General features: G+C 47.0%; 1 protein-coding gene across 1 annotated transcript; it reads right to left on the reverse strand.

Annotated features, from left to right (window-relative positions):
• Positions 1-478: 478 nt before the first annotated feature.
• Positions 479-820, reverse strand: LOC124652268 (protein GL2-INTERACTING REPRESSOR 2-like). The gene has a single exon (XM_047191286.1). The coding sequence runs from the start codon at positions 818-820 to the stop codon at positions 479-481; it is 342 nt and encodes a 113-aa protein (XP_047047242.1).
• Positions 821-22,711: the final 21,891 nt, after the last annotated feature.

Genomic DNA, 22,711 nt, shown 5'->3' on the forward strand with positions numbered 1-22,711 from the left:
AATACTAGCACCAAGAATTGTAGACTATCCAATCCATGGGGCTCGAAGTACCCATTGCATTTCTCAATTCTCATACATATAAACTGAAAAACCTGACGAAAATACAGTTGACTTGATTATTGAAAAGATCATTTCCGAGCTGCTGCGTACCGTTATTTAGGTCTAATCACCCCTTGCATTTCTTCACCGAAACAGGGGATTGATTACAGATTTAAACGACCACAGCTACTACAACAGCAATTGAAAACTAGCCATAATGCTAATTAAACTGACCACCTCATGACAACCTAGCAACATAAAGGGAAGTAACTACTACTGGTACTAACTAAGTAGCCTGCAGAGGACCTGCAGCCCTGTCCAGTGGATGATCCAACGGCGGTCACTCCCTCTCCTCCAGCCTCCAAGGTTTCGTGCATCGTCGGAGCTGACCATCCGTGTGAGCATCCACTGGACAGGCACGCGCCCGCACCGCCGGTCTTCACTTGCGCCTGCCGCGCTTCTTCTCACCGTCTGCGGAGGCGCCGGCACCACCGCCGCCGCCAGCACCCTGCTGGAGGAGGTCCACGAGGCAGGGCTGCTTGCAGTTGATGCAGGTGGGGAAGTCCTTCTTGGCCACCATGCAGTACATGAGGCACCGCGTGCAGGCCCCGATCACCATCGGCGACTTGCTTCCGGGGCTGCCGTCCGATGACACGCACGAGCTCGGCGAGGAAGACCCGCTGTCGTCGTGGCCGTCTACCTCCATCATCACTGGCGGCGACAGGTTCAGCTGCAGCTCCAGCCTCGCGCCGCCGTTGCCGTTGCCATTGCCGCGGTTCATGGCTCGCACACAACCAACACTGCATAAACAAGAGTATTAGTACAAGACACACAGTACTAGATATGCATGAGGAAGAAGAACACGGACCAGAGCAGAGTTGCTACCTGAACCTTGTGAAGAGGAGAGAAGAGAGAGCTGAGCTTTGATGTGTATTTGGTTGATGGCTTTGTAAGGTCCGAAGGTCCTTATATAGGGGTGTCACAAGTAGGAGGGGAGGTCAATGCTTCTCTTTACTTGGTATTAATGCAAAACAGCTAGGACCCTTCGTCCGCTTCCCCTTCTCCCTTCCATATCTCTTCTTCAAGTCTACCTTCCACTCCCTGCGATCTTGCAGCATGGTTCTAGCTGTGTTGGAGATCATGAAGTTAGCTTTTGAAAAAAAAAATATCCTTAAAAAAATGTTTACTAAATAATAGAATGCAAGTTAGCATATCTACAAACAAAATGCAGAACAGGAAAAACCTATTGCGAAAAGTTTTTTCAGTCACAGTTTTTAGGCCAAATTTACTCGTACTTGAGTGGTTGCCCTCCATGTATTCATGACGAAGCTGCCAATCTATGATCATTATACATCACCTTGCTGTTGGCAGTAGCTGTGTGCAGTGTCACCATCTTGAACGCCCTTTACTGATGCAATTTATGCGTCAGCTGCTTGGAGGAGTAGCAAAAATATATCTAGTGCATCAATGTGTCACTGGTTACGTGAGTAAATACATCTTAAATAGGAAATGCGCCACTTTAGGTAAATGGTGTCTTCAAGTGAGCGGCGAGGTCGTAAATGGAGTATATATATCTTTGCAGCCTGCCCTTCAATGCTCTTTGCCCTTCAATGAAATCCTGCAGCCCATTAACTCCAACTTTGATGTGAAATGACATCTCACCCAAAAACAAGCGAGCTTTTATAACCCTATTGCATCTTTATTTCAATTCTTACAGGGAGTACTTACGAAGGGGAGTTTACTCTTGACAGTATGATCTGACAGGAAACTTTATAGCATTGTAGGGTTGACTCGGGGTAGCTTTGTAGTATCTACAGATACAAGTAACAGTGAGATCCTTGGGAGAGTAGGCAAATCTTTCATGCAATGCTTATTCTGCAGGAACCTTCAGGAGACACCAACAGCGAGAAATGCAGCAACTATCGAAAGTATCTACACATTTGATACCTACAAACCATACTAAAAAAGAAACATGACAATAATCAGATTACATTAATATTCTACTGATTTGAAGTTCCAAAAGTCTCAAAAGTCCAAACTTACGTCAATTCATCCATGATAGGTATACAACATGTCTCACCCATGTTATACACCTAAATATACAATCTTTAAAAGGATAAGCGATTAGACAGGTAGCAATCTATGAAATAATTTGTTAAATAGAACATTGAAATCCTAACCACATACAGCAACGGAATCATCACGACCTCATACATATATAAATATGATATAAACAATAGAATGATTCTGAAAGAGTGAGGGTTAACAACCAAATGGGGTTTTGACCTTATTACATATATGCACAAAGACTTTTCAAAGGAACATACTGTATGATATTGTACGTACATTGACAGTACTAGCAGTAGTAGATCACTTTTTTTTTCGAAATGGGGGAAATATCGCCCCAGCTTCTGCATCCAAAGGATGCACACGGTTTTTTATTAGATTGTTCACGAAACCTTACAAGAAACAATACAAAAGATCAATCTCGAAGCAACCTAACTATACCTACAGTGGGATGTAGAGGGTGACAATACACCAACTCACATCATCCAAACTAAATGCCTTCCCAAACCGCCCAATAGCAGGTGAGAAGCACATCCGATCAAGCGAGACTCTCAGCGCACGCCAACGCCCACGCCACGGGAGTTGCTCCCGCCGTCTTCCTCGACTCCATCTTCAAGAGAGATAATCGCATTAACCATGCAAGACCTGCCGTCGATGCCACCATGGCCGCGAACAGCTCCACCAACCTGCACCTATACATCATCCCGCATCTGTCGTTGATACCCTGCAGCACCATGCCACTGAGACTCAGCGCCAACAATGTGGTAGATGAACACCACTCCACGGAAAACCGCCAACATCCAGCAGCTACTCCAAAAACGATGCCCCAAGAGGTAGAACGACGCAGGGCGCGCCGCCATCGTCCGATCCGGGAGACCCAGACCTAGGGTTTCCCCCGGAGCAGCACAAGTGAGAGACCGCAGACTGCGACGACGATGCCTTCAAGAAGTTAGCGGCGTGACACGTCGCCATCGTCCGCTAACCGAGGTCGGAGCACGGTTTTCACCGGCAGCCGCGCATCCCCAACTCGCCGAGTGTAGTGCCAAGACGGACAAAGATGATGCCTTCGACAAGGTAACGACATCGACCGACGCCGCCATCATCCTCCAAGACCGAGGTCGAGGCTCAGTTTTCACCGGCCGCCATGACACCCCGGACTAGATCACCATTGCCGGAAACCTGTGTGAGATCCCATGATCCCCCACACAAGACAACCAGCCTGGCCGACCACCTCCGACGAAGAAGAAGGCCGCCTCCTCCGTCGAACCCGAGGCTGCTGCCCCGGGCATCCTCGTGCCGCGGGAAGATCCCGAGGTCACCACCCCGCACCGGCGAGAAAGGGAGGGGATGGCGCAGCCCGTCCCCCCACCATCCACCACCGATGTGCACCGACGGGAGGCGTGGGAGGCCGCGGCAGGCGCCGTCGCCCCCTTCCTCCGACCGCCGCCGCCCAGCCATCACACATGGGCAGGGGGTCTACCGCCGCAGCGCCGAGGGGATCCCCCAGCCGTCGTCCTCGCCACGTCAAGAGGGAAGCCCGCCGCCGCCGCCACGCCCCGCGGCCTTTGCCCGGCGGCGCCGCCGGCGGCGGCGGCGGGAGGCGGCTAGGGTTTCTGGGGGGTGCGGGAGGCGGCTAGTAGTAGATCACTTAATTTGCCACTACGCACCAACAGTCCAATACCATCAGTGGATGTGTGTAACTCTATGCCACTGTGTGCATTCTTTATCATCTGGGCAGTCTAATGAAGGTACTCGCAGGACACAGGTCAGGGGACTTGATTGTTGTACCAGACTACATGTATAATTCTAAAATTTTAACTGTCTATGGCATGGGGGTTAGGTTTCTAACTTCTAATTTAAAATGCTGAATCATGTTATCTGGCGATCTATTTGTAGGTCACAATGTTTAATGAGTAAGCAACATTTTAGGACCTGTTCTGCAATTATAACCTAAGAGGAGATATCAGGTTCTGAATTTCAAACTGGCATAAGAAAGCTGATTGCAGAGTGATGATAACGCTTAGCTATTCATTACCTTCACTGATGGCGGTTGACATAGGAAATACCACAAACATTTCAGTTTGCTCTGCTCTCTTAAGATTACTGAGGCAATCTCTGTAAAGTGGGATTGGTGATCGGCAAATTGCTGAAAATTATGCACATATCAACATAAAAAAAGCTTACTCTTGTTTAAATCAATCGCAATATATCTTCCTCAGGCCATACAAATTACAACAATAGTAGATGAGAACATATCTGCTGCACCCGTCCATGTGCTCCAGGCCTGAAACGCCCACTAGAAGCTGTGAAAGCATCTAATACCTCTGTTCCATAGTATAGTATTGGCAAAATAAATTAGTTCGCCAAAACATACTATATTATGAAACAGAAGTAGTACTTCTTATGTTATAGACAAAAATATACATCTGCCACGTCGATAGTGAGAACGTATCCTATTCATCCAAGATCTCATGCATTTGGTGCACCCATGCTAAATGTTGTCAAATATTCTAAACTTACAACACAATAAGAGAAACTAACTAGCTAAAGGTATATCCTCCAAGAAAATTGGGATGGACAAATATAAAACATCACAGCCCTTACTTAAAGTTCACATTTTGCATCATCTATGTATATACACCATTTTGTTAATAATACAAAAAAGGAAATCTTTGATCCAGAAACTCTACTTTGCCCAATTTAAGATTTGGTATGGCGATACATGGATACTCTATTTCCAAAAGCAAGGATATGAAAATCCCACAATTATATATGCATTTAGAGAGAGAAATACATCATGTAAACAATACTAGAAACCACCACAATTCAATTAGAGGGTGAGAAGATGAGAATTGGTTTGTTCGCTACTGCATCTACTAGAAACCACCACAATTCAATAAATAAATGTAATAGCAAATGGCCAATCACTAAATAAATGTACTAGCAGTTGAAAGAGTTTAATCAGTAAATAAACTACAAATGCACTAGCAAACCGACAAATAAATGTACTATTTCCTCTGATCCATATAAGTGTCGTTGATTTAGTATAACTATATACTAAATCAGAGACAATCATTATGGATCGAAGGGGTTAGCAAAGTTGCAAATCTGAGAATAAATGTGCTGGACCTGGACATAGCAAATCGGTGGTAAGTGTACTAGAAAAGAAATAAATCAGTAAATTAATGCACTCCCTCCGACACTTATTATGGATCTGAAGGAGTACTAGCAAATTAGAAAATCTACGTTTTGGGCGATGAGATATCATCTTGTTTCTTTAGTAAATTCTTTTTTATGTTTCAAAAAAAAGTAAATTCTTTTTTAAAATGGCATTTCCCCATACATGTCTGATCTGATGTCCCATGGCCTTCTCATGATTATAGAAGATTTCGGGACCGTTAATCTACTTGTTACAATCTTCGTATGATTCAAGATTCAACACCATATTGCTACACAGTTCAGGCTGTCAAGGCTCTTATTTTCTTTGTAGGCAAGAACGACACTTAATGGTCACTGTAGAATAGATCACTCACTGGATTAGATCCAGCACGCCCTGAAACAGTCAGTTCTCGCAATCTTAATGTACCCAAGACAGGATCTGACTGACCCACACAAGGCAATACTCGCAATAGATATATGCCAGTCATTTGTGGATATGGGTCATATCGAATTCCATGACAATGATTTTGCCATCGATACCTCTCATCAGATTGTATTAAGTTCCCGAGAGGAAACTATTGCAAATCAATTAAAAGACAGCAGGACAGTCAGAGCAAGCATGAATGCATTCTTTATGCAATAAAATCAGCTACAGTTGCAAAGCAGAGCACTTCAATGCTCTTTCTTGGTTGCTTCAATTTCATCAGAGTTGCCTGAATCGTGCTTATCAATTCGCTGGCTACAAACCTCACACATATGCACTGTAGCAAATCAGCTTATACATTGGTTCACATTTTCTAAGAGAAGCAGCATGCAACTGTAGTTATGCAAGAACGCTTCAAATTTTTAACTAAGGGGAAGGGTGATTATAGTAGTAGTATTTTTAATAAGAACCGTAGATACACATGTTCAAAAATTAGATCAGAAAATGACATGCAGTTTCAACGAGATCAGCGCCACCCATACTGATGTCTTATTTTAATTTCCTTGTTGAGATGCCCAATCATCATGTATTGAAGAGTTAACTTGTATCACATCACAATGAAGCCTACTAATGATGCAGAACTGATAAGCACATAGTGATATCAGACGGAATATAATTGTAATACTAGCGTATCAGTTTACACCAACTTGTGTGCTTACCCTCCATTTTACAACAAATCTTTCCTAAACATGTACTCCGTCCGTCCATAAATAAGTGTGCTTATAGCTTTTATCTTAAGTTAAACAGGCATAATATAAAACGACATGCACCGCGGACCCAACCATCCCTAAGCTCGGGCACATGCCCTGGCTTCCGAGCAGCGCAGCTTAGTTTGATCAAAATTTGATGAAAATTTAGTTAACAATTTGATCGGGCTTACAGTGTGCCCAAGCTTGATGAAATTCTTAGGTCCGCCAGTGGCGACATGTTCAGGTGGCTTTATTGATACTAATTTAGTGTCATAAATGCTGACAACTTTTTCTATAAATTTGGTCCAATTTTAATATATATTTAACTTAGGACAAAAGATAAAACTACAACTTAGTCACAGACAGAGAGTAGTTTGAGCCAATGGATACTTTGAGTTGGCAACTCTCAGAATGGGCAATTACCTATAAGAATCATAGCCTTGAATGCAGGTGTAATGAGAGAAATGGGAAATCTTTTGACCACAAACCTTCGAATGAACCCGTCTACCAGCACCATGGAGGTTGAGTAAATCTCATTGATAACTCTCCAACATGGCAACACAAGTACAAAGAGTCCAAGAATAACCCTAAGGAACACTGTCCACGGACCAAAATATTATGGAACACAGAACTAGATATGTACAATAGACAGTGGCACAGTAAATGTAAAGTACTTTAACTTATCGTCAAAAATAATCTGGCGAACTGATTCCTTGAACAAGACATAACTGAAAATGTACAAGATTTTCATATAGACCAGATGAATAAAATGAAAAAAGGTAGAGGAATACATAGCAAGGCCAGAAACCAATCGCGTGAACTAAATGGAGGAAAGTGGTAACTTTAGTTGGACAGACATACTATTTGCATCATGAAAAGGCCCAACAAACATCGATGTGAAACGGGGCAGAACAGGCTAACTAAGCTTGATAAACAGCATTTCGCTATATATGCTAGTATTTCAGAACAGAATACTGGACAACTGGGCATGCCAAGCTTTCTAAAACAAACTAAGTACTACAGTTGTATATACTTCAGCAGACAGGTTAAGCTTACAAAACAAGGCAGTGCTTTGGTGTTAGCATCGAATTCAGAACATTTTAAGGTTGCTAAATAAACTAGTTGATACCTTGGTTTCAGGCTTTCAGCATCTTGTCAAGGTCAAAAGCATTCAGGACTGTGCCTGTCCTGTCCTCCGGGGTCCCGGCCCTGAAACTGCATATCGCAAACGCGAGCTGTGCGCTTCTTCACGGCACGACGGCCACTCATCGACGTTCCAAAGCGAGGACGCGAGCCAAAGTACTACAGCGGCCTGTGCCGTCCAAACGGCGCGGCATTTCGTCGAACACAGCATCGGCGGCGAGGCATTTCTGTGGTCGGGTGGAAACTGTCCTGCCAGGCTTGCCTGAGTTACCATTGTCCGGCGAGTGTGTCGCGGGAACCGATTCGATGGTATGCGCAGTCGCTCAGGCCGGTACGATCACGACCACTTCCTCTCCTCCCGGCGGTTAACGGCCGACGGAGATCAGAGAGAGTCGCCGCGTCATCCGCCAAGCCTGGCCTGCTGAGTAATTTACTTGGTTCGGCGTGCGTGGGCCTTGGGCGTCTGCTACACGCGCGCCTACACCGTGTCGGACCGGTTCTGCCTTAAAAGCATCTCCAATGGCTCTTGTAAATTTTGAGTACCACTAGCTAGAGACTAACCTTTGCGAGAGAAACTCTTATAATGAAATACTAGCATTTCATTATATATGCTGGTATTTCAGAACAGAATACCGGATAACTTGATAACAAAATTAGGCGCATATATGCAGCAAATTCTTCCTGCACATCACGGATGAGATCGTTTAGTGTTCTAGGGCTTCTGCGGTCTGTTAGAGATTCTATGGAGTTGAAGAACCCTAGATCATTAACATTCAAATCTGGGCTATTCGTTGGCTGCTGCACCAGCTGGATGTCCATTCCAATTTTAGCTACAACATCTTTGAATTCTTGATCGTTAGGCAGTATGTGCGGCTTGGCGTTATCTTGCTGTACAAAGATAGTCTTCTTCTGCGGGCCAAGCATCTCGAATTGCTGGTAGCACCTTATCTATTAGGAACTCCCTCATAACATCCCTAGTGACCTTGATTGACTTAGTTTCTATGCTCCCTTTAGGACGATTATCGCTTTTCCTTTGCTCTGGCAATTGCTTAACAAATGGCCACACACCAATCTTACCAGAAAAATTCACATTTTTTGCACTGTCGAATCTTGGTCTTGCAACTGTTGTAAGAAACATGACCTTACCAATGTAATGTTTGTTTGTGACTGCTCTCATAGGTTCCTCCTCTTCTGGTAGCAAGTAATACTTTCTGTTTTTCTTGGTGAGATTGAACCACTTTTCATCTATATGTACATAATTGTACATACTTTTGAAAATTATGTTGGGGGGATAACCCCCGGTATGCCAAAGGCATGCCAAATCGGATGGTTTGAGCCATCAAGATACCGGTTTAAAGGTTGTTCCGGGCTAAGCACTTAAACGTGAGACAAAGTAAATCAGTGCCGGTATCCCAGGAGGGGTATACCGGAACCGGCTAAGAAGGTACCGGATTACCGGTACAGGCTACACAGTAGCACGTCGGCAAGACTGGTCAAAGATGCTCTCAAGAGCTAGGAGACAAAGATGAGCGAAACACTTCAGATTTAATCGAAGCCCTGGGACCAAAGCAGATGATGACGTAAAAGACACCGGAGGATGTCACCGTTCCTGATTAAAGGTTTACCGGTGTCATCCGGGCCAAAGTGGCTTTGTAAAGTAGTTTGTCTAGTCAAAGATGCCATTAGGGTTTCCTTGGGTTTCTTCCCCTGTAAGCCACCCTCTCCCCTATATAAGGAGAGGGAGCACCCCCTTGTGCGAGGGACTGACGGACGTCGAGAGAATAGAGATAGAGTTGTTACTAGCTTGGCAACTATCAGAGTGCACTTGTACTGTACATCTTCAACCTCTGACCAAGGCCAAGTCCATCAATAAAGATACCGGAATCCATCCGGAGTTCACCCCATGCTTACCAAAAACCCTCCCCCGAATCCTCTAGCGCACATTCGGCCACAACTTAAGCCATCCCATGGCATCTGTCTGTTCACCACGACGACAGTTGGTGCCCACCGTGGGGCAACAGCTGCGCTTGCTGGAGTACATATTCGGGCGGGCCTCCTCACCATCGCCGGCGAGCGTGTCGTCACCGCGCTTGTCGACCGCGTCCTCAACATGGACTTTATCAACGACAACACGGGCTACTTCGCCAACGGAGGTAAGTTCCTCAAGAACGGCCGCGTCATCGAGTTTGGGAGCTTTCGCGTCTACTACGACACCGTCCCCGAGCGCTAGTGCCTCTCGCCGGTGCTGGTGGCTCCGGACCCGCCAAGGTCTACGCTTCGCAGTGGCCACGCCGCTGGCAGCGTCAAAGTGCTGGTGGTTGGCGCGGCTGACGCCGGCAAGGGAGCTGCGGCGGAAGGCGCGGGACCGACGAAGTCCACGCGCATGGCCAAGCCGCCGACCGAGCGCAACCAGGAGGTTGCATGTGCATCTACAACGCCACTGGAGACTCCTCTCCAAGCGGCCATGAGCGTGCTGGCAACGCCCATCGCGCAGAACATCGATCCGGCAGCGGCTCAGGCGGAGCTGGAAGCACAACGCCAGAAGTTGCTTTCTGGAGGCGCAGACATCATCCGGGCGCAGCGCGAGCTGAACCTAACCCTACGTGAGTATAACGCTGCCCATGGCTTTGATTCTGTTAGCGCTCAGGCTGCAAGGATACTGGAAAACCGACTTAGAGCTCGCAATCTAGATCAGGATCTGCGTAAAGAGATTCTTGCCGGAAAGAGTACCTCTGCATCGTTGAGCATTGTAGAGAAACCTAAGTACAGCAGTCCGGATAAAACCATAAAAGCTGCTAGGGCTGCAGTAGAGCTGTGTGAGTCGCTTACCGGAGATGCTTTAGCAAAACAGCAAGATCATGTTAGGGAGTTGCTTGACATGATTGAACAACAAAATGCTGAGCAGCTTGCCAAGGTAAACAAAGCCGCGATTTCGAAATCTGTGCGTTCTACAAAGAATGCAGGAAGTAAGTCCCAGTGGCAGGCATTGTCCCCCCACCTGGACAAGAGAAAAGAAAAAGAGATGAATGCGCAGCAAATGACTGTGTACGATCCGGTGCTTGCCGAAAAACAACAAGCCGGGCGACACGAGGCCGGTAGAAAAAACCCAGGGGCAGTACGCAGTTACACCAGAAATAACTATGCCGGTAGAGAAGAAAGCAGGCAAAACTATCGCGCTGCAAGAGCAGCGTATATGGAGAAGGAAATGCCTCCGCCAAGGTACCGGCAGGCAAGGGCCGCGGTACCGGAACATTACGATGAAGCTGATTCATGAATGGAAAGAGTTGCAACCTACCGGAACCCTTTGGGGGAACAGTTAGGAGAAAGATGCCTACCAGACCGGGATGCGAGGCACAGGCTGGATAGGGTATACCTGTCTGAAATGATCGAGGCAGAAGGTCCTCCGGGTCCAAAATGCTTTGGCCCACGGATCATGAAAGAGGAACCACCGGTTCGCAACTTCCTGTTGCCCCGTGACACAAAAACATACGATGGTACCACTAAGCCGGAAGACTGGCTTGCGGACTACGTAACCGCAGTTTATGTTGCTGGTGGCGGAGGCACCGTAACAGGTGGAGGAAACCGGCGTTGGGCGGTAAGAATCGTACCATCTTTCCTGGTAGGACCAGCGCGCATTTGGCTTAACAACTTGCCGGTAGGAAGCATAAATGGGTGGCTGGATTTTGAGGAAGCTTTCGTGAGTAACTTCAGCAGTACATACCGGAGACTGAACAGGCCGCAGCAGCTTGCTTTGTGCGTGCAACGCTCCAATGAAACAGACCGGGATTACCTGACCCGGTGAAACTCCACAAGGAACTCCTGTGAGGGAGTAATCGAGGCACAAGCCATTGCTTGGTTTTGCAATGGGTGCAGAAGAGGTTCACCGCTGTGGCAGAAGCTACAGAGAAAGATGCCGACAACTTTGGCAGAAATTATACGTGTGGCAGATAGCTACGCATTGGGAGACCTGATGCTACCGGCAGTACAGGCCGATCCGGCGCAAACAAGCCAACCACGCCAAGATCAATACCGGGATAACCGGCACAACAAAAGAAGGGAAGATTTTCCGGATCGGAGGTACGGTGCGCAGCAAGTGGCCGCGGTGCAGGATAACTCCGGCGCCAACGGAAGCCAGAGGCAAAAAAACCGGATCACAGCCATGGGCGGCTCCTAAAAAACAATGGGTTGAAAAGAAACCGTGGGGAGAGAAAAAGAATTGGCAAGAACATGCAAGATACACCATGGAATCAACTATGGAACAACCATGCCGGTGGCACATTCCGAATCCGGCAAAGCCGGCAAACCATCTGACAAAAGATTGTTCTTGGACAAAGTACCTGATGTTGAAAGGTGCAGTAAAAGATGCGCAAGCACATGGCTGTACTACGATATTGCCACCATCGCAAGACCTCTTGAGGCAACAGCTACCACCACCACCACCGCTTACCGGAGCAAACGCTCCGGTACAGCCACAGCCAAACTGGCAGCAGCACCAGCAAGTTCATCAGGTGGGAAATGGCAATGGCCAACCACCACCACCGGCACCTTTGGGCCGGAATGTTTACCAGGATCCGGACCTGTGCTGTGTTGTGTTCGTTACTAAGCCAACAGATAGGCAAAGCATGCATCGCCGTTCCATGGAAGTGAACGCAGTGATGCCGGCAGTTCCAAAATACATGCTCTGGTCAGATCAGGAAATCACCTGGTCGTTCAAGGATCACCCGAAAATAATGCCTAATCCGGGTGGCTATGCTCTTGTTGTGGACCCTATCATGCATGGGCCAACGACTCGAGTGCGGTTCAGCAAGGTGCTGATAGACAATGGAAGCAGCATAAACATCATGTACCGGCACACCATGCATACGCTGGGAATAACTGAAAACATGCTACAGCCAACCCACACTACGTTTCACGGAATCGTGCCGGGTTTTTCCTGCTCTCCTATGGGAAAATTCCGGGTGGATGTGTCGTTTGGAGGACGCGACAATTGCCGGGTGGAAAACATTCTATTCGAAGTGGTGGATTTGGATAGTCCTTACCATGCGCTACTGGGGAGACCGGCATTGGTGGCATTTATGGCCTCAACTCATACGACGTATCTCAAAATGAAGATGCCGGCACCCTGTGGACCCTTAATTGTGGTGGGAAACTATAAGATCTCACTGGAAACCGCTTCCGCCAGATCAAACCTGGCTGAATCGCTGGTAATCGCAGAAGAAAAAAGAAGGATACAAACGGCAGTTGCGCTGGCTCAGTCCTCACAGTTGAGCTTAGCGGCAATGAGTGGCAACTTGGGCACACCGGCGTTCAAGCCAACCAAGGAAACAAAAGACATTGTGCTGGACCCGGCTTACCCTGAGCGTACCGTTCGCATCGGTGCCGGTCTCAATGAAGCATAGGAAAGTGCGCTCGTCAACTTCCTCCGTGAGAATCGGAATATCTTTGCCTGGTCTACTGATGACTTGGTAGGTGTTCCGAGGGAGTTGGCTGAGCACTCTCTGAACGTCCGGAAGGATGCGAAGCCGGTGAGGCAGCCATTGCGCCGGTTCGCTGAAGACAGGAGGAAAATCATTGGAGAAGAAGTGACAAAGTTACTGGTTGCCGCTTTCATCGTGGAAGTATTGCATACCGAATGGCTAGCCAATCCGGTGCTGGTCGAAAAGAAAAAAGAGGAGGAACCCAAAGCTCCAAAGGTGTGGCGCATGTGCATCGACTACACCAACCTGAACAAGGCTTGCCCAAAAGATTCTTTCCCTTTACCCCGGATCGATCAAGTGATTGATTCTACCGCGGGCTGTGAGTTGTTGTCTTTTCTGGATGCTTATTCCGGTTTCCACCAGATTCCCCAAAGGTGTGGCGCATGTGCATCGACTACACCAACCTGAACAAGGCTTGCCCAAAAGATTCTTTCCCTTTACCCCGGATCGATCAAGTGATTGATTCTACCGCGGGCTGTGAGTTGTTGTCTTTTCTGGATGCTTATTCCGGTTTCCACCAGATTCCCCTGAAAAAGGAAGATCAAATAAAAATTGCGTTCATTACCCCGCACGGGGCTTATTGCTATGTTACTATGCCTTTTGGTTTGCGCAACGCTGGTGCAACGTACTAGCGCTGCATGCAAAAGTGTTTGTTTGATCAAATTGGAAAAAATGTGCAAGTCTATGTGGACGATGTCGTGATAAAAACTAAGGTAAAAGAGACCTTGATCGATGATCCGAGGCAAAGGTTTGACAACTTGAGAAGGTTCCGGATGAAACTTAATCCGGCAAAATGCACCTTCGGTGTTCCTGCCGGCAAATTGCTTGGTTTTCTCGTATCAAGCCGGGGCATAGAGGTTAATCCGGTAAAGATCCGGGCCATTGAAAGAATGACCATACCGCAAGATCTCAAAGATGTGCAAAAGTTTACCGGAAGCTTGGCATCGCTAAGCCGGTTCATAAGCAGGTTGGGGGAAAAGGCCCTGCCACTCTATGCTTTGATGAAAAAATCTGATACTTTCGTCTGGACCTCTCAGGCAGACGCATCATTTAAAGAGCTGAAAACAATGCTAGCCACTGCGCCGATATTGGCGTCGCCTTTGGAAAGGGAGCCTATGATGTTGTATATAGCAGCAACGAACCGGGTTGTGAGTGTTGTGGTTGTGGTAGAAAGAGAAGAGGAAGGAAAAACCATGGAGAGACCAGTATACTACCTGAGCGAGGTGCTCTCCCTCTCAAAACAGAACTACCCTCACTTCCAGAAGATGACCTACGGCGTGTTCATGGCCGCCACGAAGCTCAAGCACTACTTTGAGGAACACCCTATGAAAGTGGTGAGCGAGGCACCCATTTCGGATATCATGTGTAACAAGGATGCTAGCGGCAGGATTGCCAAATGGGCAATTCAGCTATCACCATACGTACCGGTGTACGAAAGAAGGGAATAGGGATGCCATAAAATCACAAGCCCTAGCTGATTTTCTAGTCGATTGGGCGGAGATGCAGTACAAACCGCTGGAACAAAAAATAGAGTACTGGAAGATGCACTTTGATGGATCCAAGCTCAAGGAGGGTCTAGGTGCTGGTGTGGTCCACACTTCACCTAAAGGAGATCACCTCCGGTATGTTTTACAAGTGCACTTCAGGGCTTCGAACAATGTTGTTGAGTATGAGGCTCTGATACATGGGCTCAAGGTTGCGAAAGAAATCAGGGCACACCAGATCATTTTCTACGGTGATTCAGATCTTGTGGTGCAACAATGTTCCGGAGATTGGGACGCGAAAGATGCCAACATGGCCTCATACCGGTTTCATGTGCAAAAGATTGCCGGCTTCTTTGAGGGGTGTGAGTTTCACCATGTGCCGCGTGTAGAAAATGAAGCCGCGGATACGCTCTCTAAGCTGGGCTCCTCCAGGCAGGAAATTCCTCCCGGAGTAGCTTTGGCACACCTAAGGATGCCTTCAATCAAACCAAGCCCGGAATCGGAGTCAATTTTCGTACCGGAGTCACATGTTGTGCCGATGGACATTGACGAGGGAAACCCGGGGACTGCTCCGGTAAACCCGGGGACTGCAGGATCTAAGACGGAAGAGGCTATGCTGGTGGACAGTATGGTGATAGACGTACCGGTATTTCTGGTTCGGGAAGCACCAACTTGGGTTGAACCTATTAAGGAATTCATGGTCAGCGGCATCCTGCCAAAGGATGAAAATGAGTCAAGGAGGATCCAAAGAAGGTCCAAGGCCTACACTATCATCAATGGTGAGGTATACAAAAGAAGTGTCACCGGTGTCCTCCAAAGGTGTGTGGAGCCGGAAGAGGGAAAAGAAATGCTGGTGGAAATTCACCAAGGAGAGTGTGGACACCATGCTTCATCAAGGGCACTGGTGGCAAAAGTGTTCCGGCATGGGTTCTACTGGCCCACGGCACTGGAAAACGCTGAGGATTTGGTACGAAAATGCAATGGGTGCCAGCGGTACGCTAAGCAAAATCATACCCCAAAGATCCGGACTCAAAACTATACCATTAACTTGGCCGTTCGCGGTTTGGTGCCTTGACATGGTTGGTCCATTCAAAGCCGCAAGGGGCAACATGACCCACATCCTGGTAATGGTGGATAAGTTCACCAAGTGGCTGGAAGTGAAACCTATCGCAAAGTGTGATGGGCATACGGCGGTGAAGTTCTTAAAAGATGTAATCTTGCGGTATGGATACCCGCATAGCATCATCACTGATAATGGGACAAACTTTGCCCAAGGAGAATTTAAACGATTGTGTGAGGATAACAATATCTGATTGGATTTGTGTTCCGTAGCACACCCACAAGGCAACGGCCAAGTTGAAAGAACTAACGCTCTGGTGCTTTCCGGTATCAAGCCAAGGCTGATCGAACCGCTTGAAAGGTCACCGGGATGTTGGCTCGATGAGCTACCATCCGTGCTGTGGAGCATACAAACAACACCAAACCGGTCTACCGGATACACTCCTTTCTTTATGGTTTATGGGGCAGAAGCCGTGATACCAACCGATATCATTCATGATTCACCAAGGGTTCAACTCTATACCGAAGAAGAGGTAAAAGAGGCCCGAGAAAATGATGTGGACTTGCTCGAAGAAGCAAGAGAGCTGGCTTTGGCACGAACAGCCATATACCAGCAGAACCTCAGACGTTATCATAGCCGGAAGGTTAATTCGAGAGTGTTCCGGGAAGGAGACCTGGTGCTACGCCTAGTGCAGCGCACTGAGGGGCGCCACAAGCTCTCACCTCCGTGGGAAGGACCTTTCATTGTGAGCAAGGCTCTACACAATGATGCCTACTACTTGATCGATGCACATGAAGCAAAGAAGGGAAAGGCGGACAGGTCAGGAGAGGAGACTAAGCGCCCATGGAACATAGCCTTGCTGCGTCCTTTCTATTCCTAAAGATGTGCTGTAAGGAGTTCTTTTTTGTACCTTATATGCTATATGAATAAAAGATGCCGGCACCTCGAATGAATCTCGGGGACTGCCTCTACCGAAAATTGCATGCAATGTGTTTATTTTTTTTCAGTTTACCGGTTGCTTGTTGGACCTTTTTTCTTTCCGGTTTAGTAATGTGCTAAACCTACCGGGGTCTTCGACTTTGCTGCCGTCCGCAACCCGGCTTCATGGCAAACAAGATAAACCGGAAGGAACTAAGCACGTGAAACACGAAAAGAGGGAGTGAGAACGAACAATCCGGAAAAAGTTTAACTAACCCCGGGTATACCGGTTTTTTGTGAAAAATTTCGAATTATTTTTAAGTTCAAGAAAGTGCTTGCTTGGCAAAAAAACTTTGTGACTCATACGCCAAAACACCCAGAGAGGTAGGCAGAGCCAAAGCAAAAGAACCAAGTGTGCATCGGATTGGATGCCGAAATAATTCTGGGATCTTGACGGTGCAAGATAAAAGCAAACAATAAGCAAAATGCTAAGATAGCATACAAACTTAACTTGATAAGTTACCGGTATAACATACCGGCATGAGATGTTGTAGCACAGCCAAAAGAATGGCAAAGTATTATCTTACATCATAAACCCCGGCATACCGGGGTAGAATTTAACGAGCATTGTTTTGAGATGACCAGGTATAACACATACAAACTGAGAGATATCAAGGCAACAGGGGGTTGCAGGCCGGCTTCAGGAGCTTCCGGAGGGGCATCACCTTCTTCCGGAGCGGCATCGCCTTCTTCAGCTTCCTCATCCTCCTCGTCCTCGACGTCTTCTTCCTCATCGTCAGAGAGTGCGTCCCTGACGTCAGGGGGAGGAGGGATGAAGGTGCGCGTGTGGGCGAACTCCGCTATCCGGTAGGCGCAGTCCTGACGCTTGGCGGTTAGGACTGGATCCTTGTCTGTCGGCGCATCGCCGCGAAGGCTATGGAAAGCGTCCAGATCCAGTTCTTCATACCAAGAGCAGGCGATGCGTAGCGCCGCATCCGCTCCGGCACGGGCCGCTGAGCACTTCCACTCTCGGATCCTACGGCCTACATCCTTCAGGCGGTCGGAGGTGAGCGTTATGTTGGCCGGCACCGCTTCCCCAGGCCACAACACCTTGAAGATCTGGATGGCAACATCCGGTAGATCGACAAGATGCCGGTCCACAGATCGCATGTGCTGAATCCGGGCCGCAAGCGCGACCAAGTGGTCGTAAGCGTACCAGGGCGCATCCGGGTTGCTCATGGCGTGCTCAGCCCTGCGCTCCGCTACCTTCCTGACCGCGTGCGTCTGCGAATCCGGAAAGATCCCTAGAAAGAAAGAAAAAGAAGGAAAAAGTAACCGGTGTAAGGACATACCGGCAGCAAACATAAGCTTATAAGCAAAAGAGAAAGGAAAAATGGCTTACTGAGGGCGAGGGCGTCGGCCTGCATAACCAACCGGTCGTACTTGGCCTGATCAGTGTTGAGGGTGGAGATCCGGTCCTGCGCCGCCTTCCGCGCCAGGGTCTCCTCCTCCAGCTCCGTCCGCAGCACCGTCGTGGCATTAGAGTACTCCTTCAGCGACTCGTCCAGCTTGGCCTCCACCGCAGCTTGGGCCTCCTTAAGCTCCCGCGCGTGCCGAAGTTCAGTCTCCATGAGCTGGTCCTTCAGCGCGGCAGTGATAGCCTCCTGAGCATCCAGAGCCTTGCGGTGCTCTAGGGCTAGCTGCTCCTTTTCAGCTGAAATCCGGAAGAGAATTGTTAACAAAAAGAAGTCTGGTATGATAAAAAGAGGTAGAGCAATCGGAAAAGAAATCTATACCCTTAAGCGCGGAGAGTTGGGCGGAGAGACCCTCGAGGGAAGCTTCCGGGAACGCTATTGTGAAAAAGACTTGTGAATATAGATGGAAAAACAACCGGTACAAAAAGAGGCCGGAGAATGAAAAAACAAACCTTGGCACTTGCTGTGAGCATCGGCAAGAAACCGGTGCTCCCACAGAAGCTCCTCAAAGAGTTGCTTCCGGGTGTCCAAGGTGCCCTGTTCAAGATAAAAGTTTCCGGTAAGAAGATGCCGCTATCGAAGCAAGTTTCACGCTAAGAATTGTGTTCTCAACCCGAAACTCGGGGACTGGCTATGCCGGTTTTTTGATGTTTCTAAAAGAAGTTTCGCGCTAAGACCTGCGTTCTCAACCCGAAACTCGGGGACTGGCTATGCCATTTTTTTTATGTTTCTAAAAGAAGTTTCGCGCTAAGACCTGCGTTCTCAACCCAAAACTCGGGGACTGGCTATGCCGTTTTTTTTATGTTTCTAAAAGAAGTTTCGCGCTAAGACCTGCGTTCTCAACCCGAAACTCGGGGACTGGCTATGCCGGTTTTTTGATGTTACTAAAAGAAGTTTCGCGCTAAGAACTACATTCTCAACCCGAAACTCGGGGACTGGGAAATTATATATATAAGGTTGAAAACCGGCATGAATGTAAAGAAGTTTGAGGTTGTGCGACTTACCACCACGTTGGTGTTGGCGTCGTGCCACGCGGTGTCGAATTCCCTGACCGCGCGCCGGAGCCGGCTGAAGTGTTGCCCGGTGCTCCGAGGGCCGGCAGGATCTATCACCGGTTGCTTATCCTTGCCCAGGCCGCGGGTCGCTGGGGACATATCCGCCTGATTCCACTTTTCAGCGTAATCATGCAGGTGCCCCAGGTCGGCACCTCCGCGGTTGAGCTCGGTAATCCGGCCCAGCTGAGCTGAGGCCGTTTCACTGGCTGAAAAGGCGGCACGGCTGGCGTGCAGCACGAGGGACTGCGAGCCGGAAGATGGAGAGGTCGCCGCGTGATAGCGCGTGATGCACACGTCCGTTGGGAACCCCAAGAGGAAGGTGTGATGCGCACAGCAGCAAGTTTTCCCCTCAGTAAGAAACCAAGGTTATCGAACCAGTAGGAGATGAAGGCCATGAGAAGGTTGTTGGTGAAGGAGTGTAGTGCGGCGCAACACCAGGGATTCCGGCGCCAACGTGGAACCTGCACAACACAATCAAAATACTTTGCCCCAACTTAACGAGTGAGGTTGTCAATCTCACCGGCTTGCTCGTAAACAAAGGATTAAACGTATGGTGTGGAGAATGATGTTTGTTTGCAAAGAACAACAGAGAACAATGATTGCAGTAGGTTGTATTTCAGATGTAAAAGAATGGACCGGGGTCCATAGTTCACTAGTGGTGTCTCTCCAATAAGATAAATAGCATGTTGGGTGAACAAATTACAGTTGGGCAATTGACAAATAGAGAGGGCATAACAATGCACATACATATCATGATGACTACTATGAGTTTTACTTAGGGCATTACGACAAAGAACATAGACCGCTATCCAACATGCATCTATGCCTAAAAAGTCCACCTTTGGGTTAGCATCCGCACCCCTTCTAGTATTAAGTTGCAAACAACGGACAATTGCATTAAGTACTGTGCGTAATGTAAACAATACAAATATCCTTAGACAAAGCATTGATGTTTTATCCCTAGTGGCAACAACACATCCATAACCTTAGAACTTTCTGTCACTCGTCCTGCATTCAATGGAGGCATGAACCCACTATCGAGCATAAATACCCCCTTTTGGAGTTACAAGTATCAACTTGGCCAGAGCCTCTACTAGCAACGGAGAGCATGCAAAATCATAAACAACACATATATGATAGATGAATAATCAACTTGACATAGTATTCCATATTCATCGGATCCCAACAAACACAACATGTAGCATTACAAATAGATGATCTTGATCATGATGGGCAGCTCACAAGATCTAAACATGATAGCACAAGAGGAGAAGACAACCATCTAGCTACTGCTATGGACCCATAGTCCAAGGATGAACTACTCACGCATCAGTCCGAAGGCGGGCATGGTGATGTAGAGCCCTCCGGTGATGATTCCCCTCTCCGGCAGGGTGCCGGAGGCGATCTCCTGAATCCCCCGAGATGGGATTGATGGCGGTGGCGTCTCTGGACCTTTTCTCGTATCGTGGCTCTCGGTACTAGGGTTTTCGCGATGGAGAGAATATATAGGCGAAGGGGCAGAGTCGGGGGACGCTCGATGGGCCCACCCCATAGGGCGGCGCGGCCAGGGGTGGGGCCGCGCCCCCCTAGGGTGTGGCCGCCTCGTCACCCCTCTTCGTCTCCTCTTCGGACTTCTGGAAGGCTCCGTGGAAAATAAGACTGTGGGCTTTTGTTTCGTCCAATTCCGAGAATATTTCCTGTGTAGGATTTCTGAATCCAAAAACAGCAGAAAACAGGAACTGGCGCTTTGGCATCTTGTTAATATGTTAGTGCCGTAAAATGCATCAAAATGATATAAAGTGTATATAAAACATGTGAGTATTGTCATAAAACTAGCATGGAACATAAGAAATTATAGATACGTTTGAGACGTATCAAGCATCCCCAAGCTTAGTTCCTACTCGCCCTCGAGTAGGTAAACGATAACAAGGATAATTTCTGAAGTGACATGCTACTATCATAATTTTGATCAATACTATTGTAAAGCATATGAGATGAATGAAGTGATTCAAAGCAATGGTAAAGATAATGACTAAACAACTGAATCATATAGCAAAGACTTTTCATGAATAGTACTTCAAGACAAGCATCAATAAGTCTTGCATAAGAGTTAACTCATAAAGCAATAGATTCTTAATAGAAGGTTTTGAAGCAACACAAAGGAAGATATAAGTTTCAGCAGTTACTTTCAACTTCAACATGTATATCTCATGGATAATTGTCAACACAAAGGAATATGATGAGTGCAAATAAGCAAGTATGTAGGAATCAATGCACACAGTTGACACAAGTGTTTGCTTCTAAGATGGAAAGAAGTAGGTAAACTGACTCAACATAAAGTAAAAGAAAGGCCCTTCGCAGAGGGAAGCAGGGATTACTCATGTGTTAGAGCTTTTTATTTTGAAAACATGGAAACAATTTTGTCAACGGTAGTAATAATTCATATGTGTTATGCATAAAACATCCTATAAGTTGCAAGCATCATGCATCGAATACCAATAGTGCTCGCAGCTTGTCCTAATTAGCTCGGATTTCCATGGATTATCATTGCATTACATATGTTTCAATCAAGTGTCACAAAGGGGTACCTCTATGCCACCTGTACAAAGGTCCAAGGAGATAGATCGCATTTGATTTCTCGTTTTTGATAAATCTCAACTTGAGGACATCCATACCGGGACAACATAGAAAACAGATAATGGACTCCTCTTTAATGCTTAAGCATTCAACAACGAGATAATATTCTCATAAGAGATTGAGGATTAATGTCCAAGCTGAAACTTCCACCATGATACATGGCTTTGGTTGGCGGCCCAATGTTATTCTCTAACAATATGCATACTCAAACCATTCAACTCATGGCAAATCACCCTTACTTCAGACGAGACAAACATGCATAGCAACTCACATGATATTCAACAAAAGTGTAACAGTTGATGGCATCCCCAGAAACATGGTTACCGCTCAACAAGCAACCTATAAGAAATAAGATACATAAACAACATATTCTTTACCACAATAGTTTTTAAGCTACTTTCCCATGAGCTATATATTGTAAAGACAAGGAATGAAATTTTTAAAGGTAGCACGCAAGCAATTCACTTGGAATGGCAGAGAAATACCACATAGTAGGTAGTTATGGTGGACACAAATGGCATAAGTTTTGGCTCAAGGTTTTGGATGCACGAGAAGCATTCCCTCTCAGTACAAGGCTTTGGCTAGCAAGGTTGTTTGAAGCAAACACAAGTATGAACCGGTGGAACAAAACTTACATAAGAACATATTGCAAGCATTATAAGACTCTACACTGTCTTCCTTGTTGTTCAAACACTTTTACCAGAAAATATCTAGACTTTAGAGAGACCAATCATGCAAACCAAATTTCAACAAGCTCTATGGTAATTCTCCACTAATAGGTTCAAACTACATGATACAAGAGCTTAAACATGATCTATTTGAGAGCTCAAAATAATTGCCAAGTATCAAATTATTCAAGATAATATACCAATTACCACATGAAGCATTTTCTGTTTCCAACAAAATAGCAATAAACGAAGCGGTTTTCAACCTTCGCCATGAACATTAAAAGTAAAGCTAAGAACACCAGTGTTCATATGAACAAGCGGAGCGTGTCTCTCTCCCACACAAGGAATGCTAGGAT

Source organism: Lolium rigidum, chromosome 5, assembly GCF_022539505.1.
Source record: "Lolium rigidum isolate FL_2022 chromosome 5, APGP_CSIRO_Lrig_0.1, whole genome shotgun sequence".
NCBI classification, from domain to species: Eukaryota; Viridiplantae; Streptophyta; class Magnoliopsida; order Poales; family Poaceae; genus Lolium; species Lolium rigidum.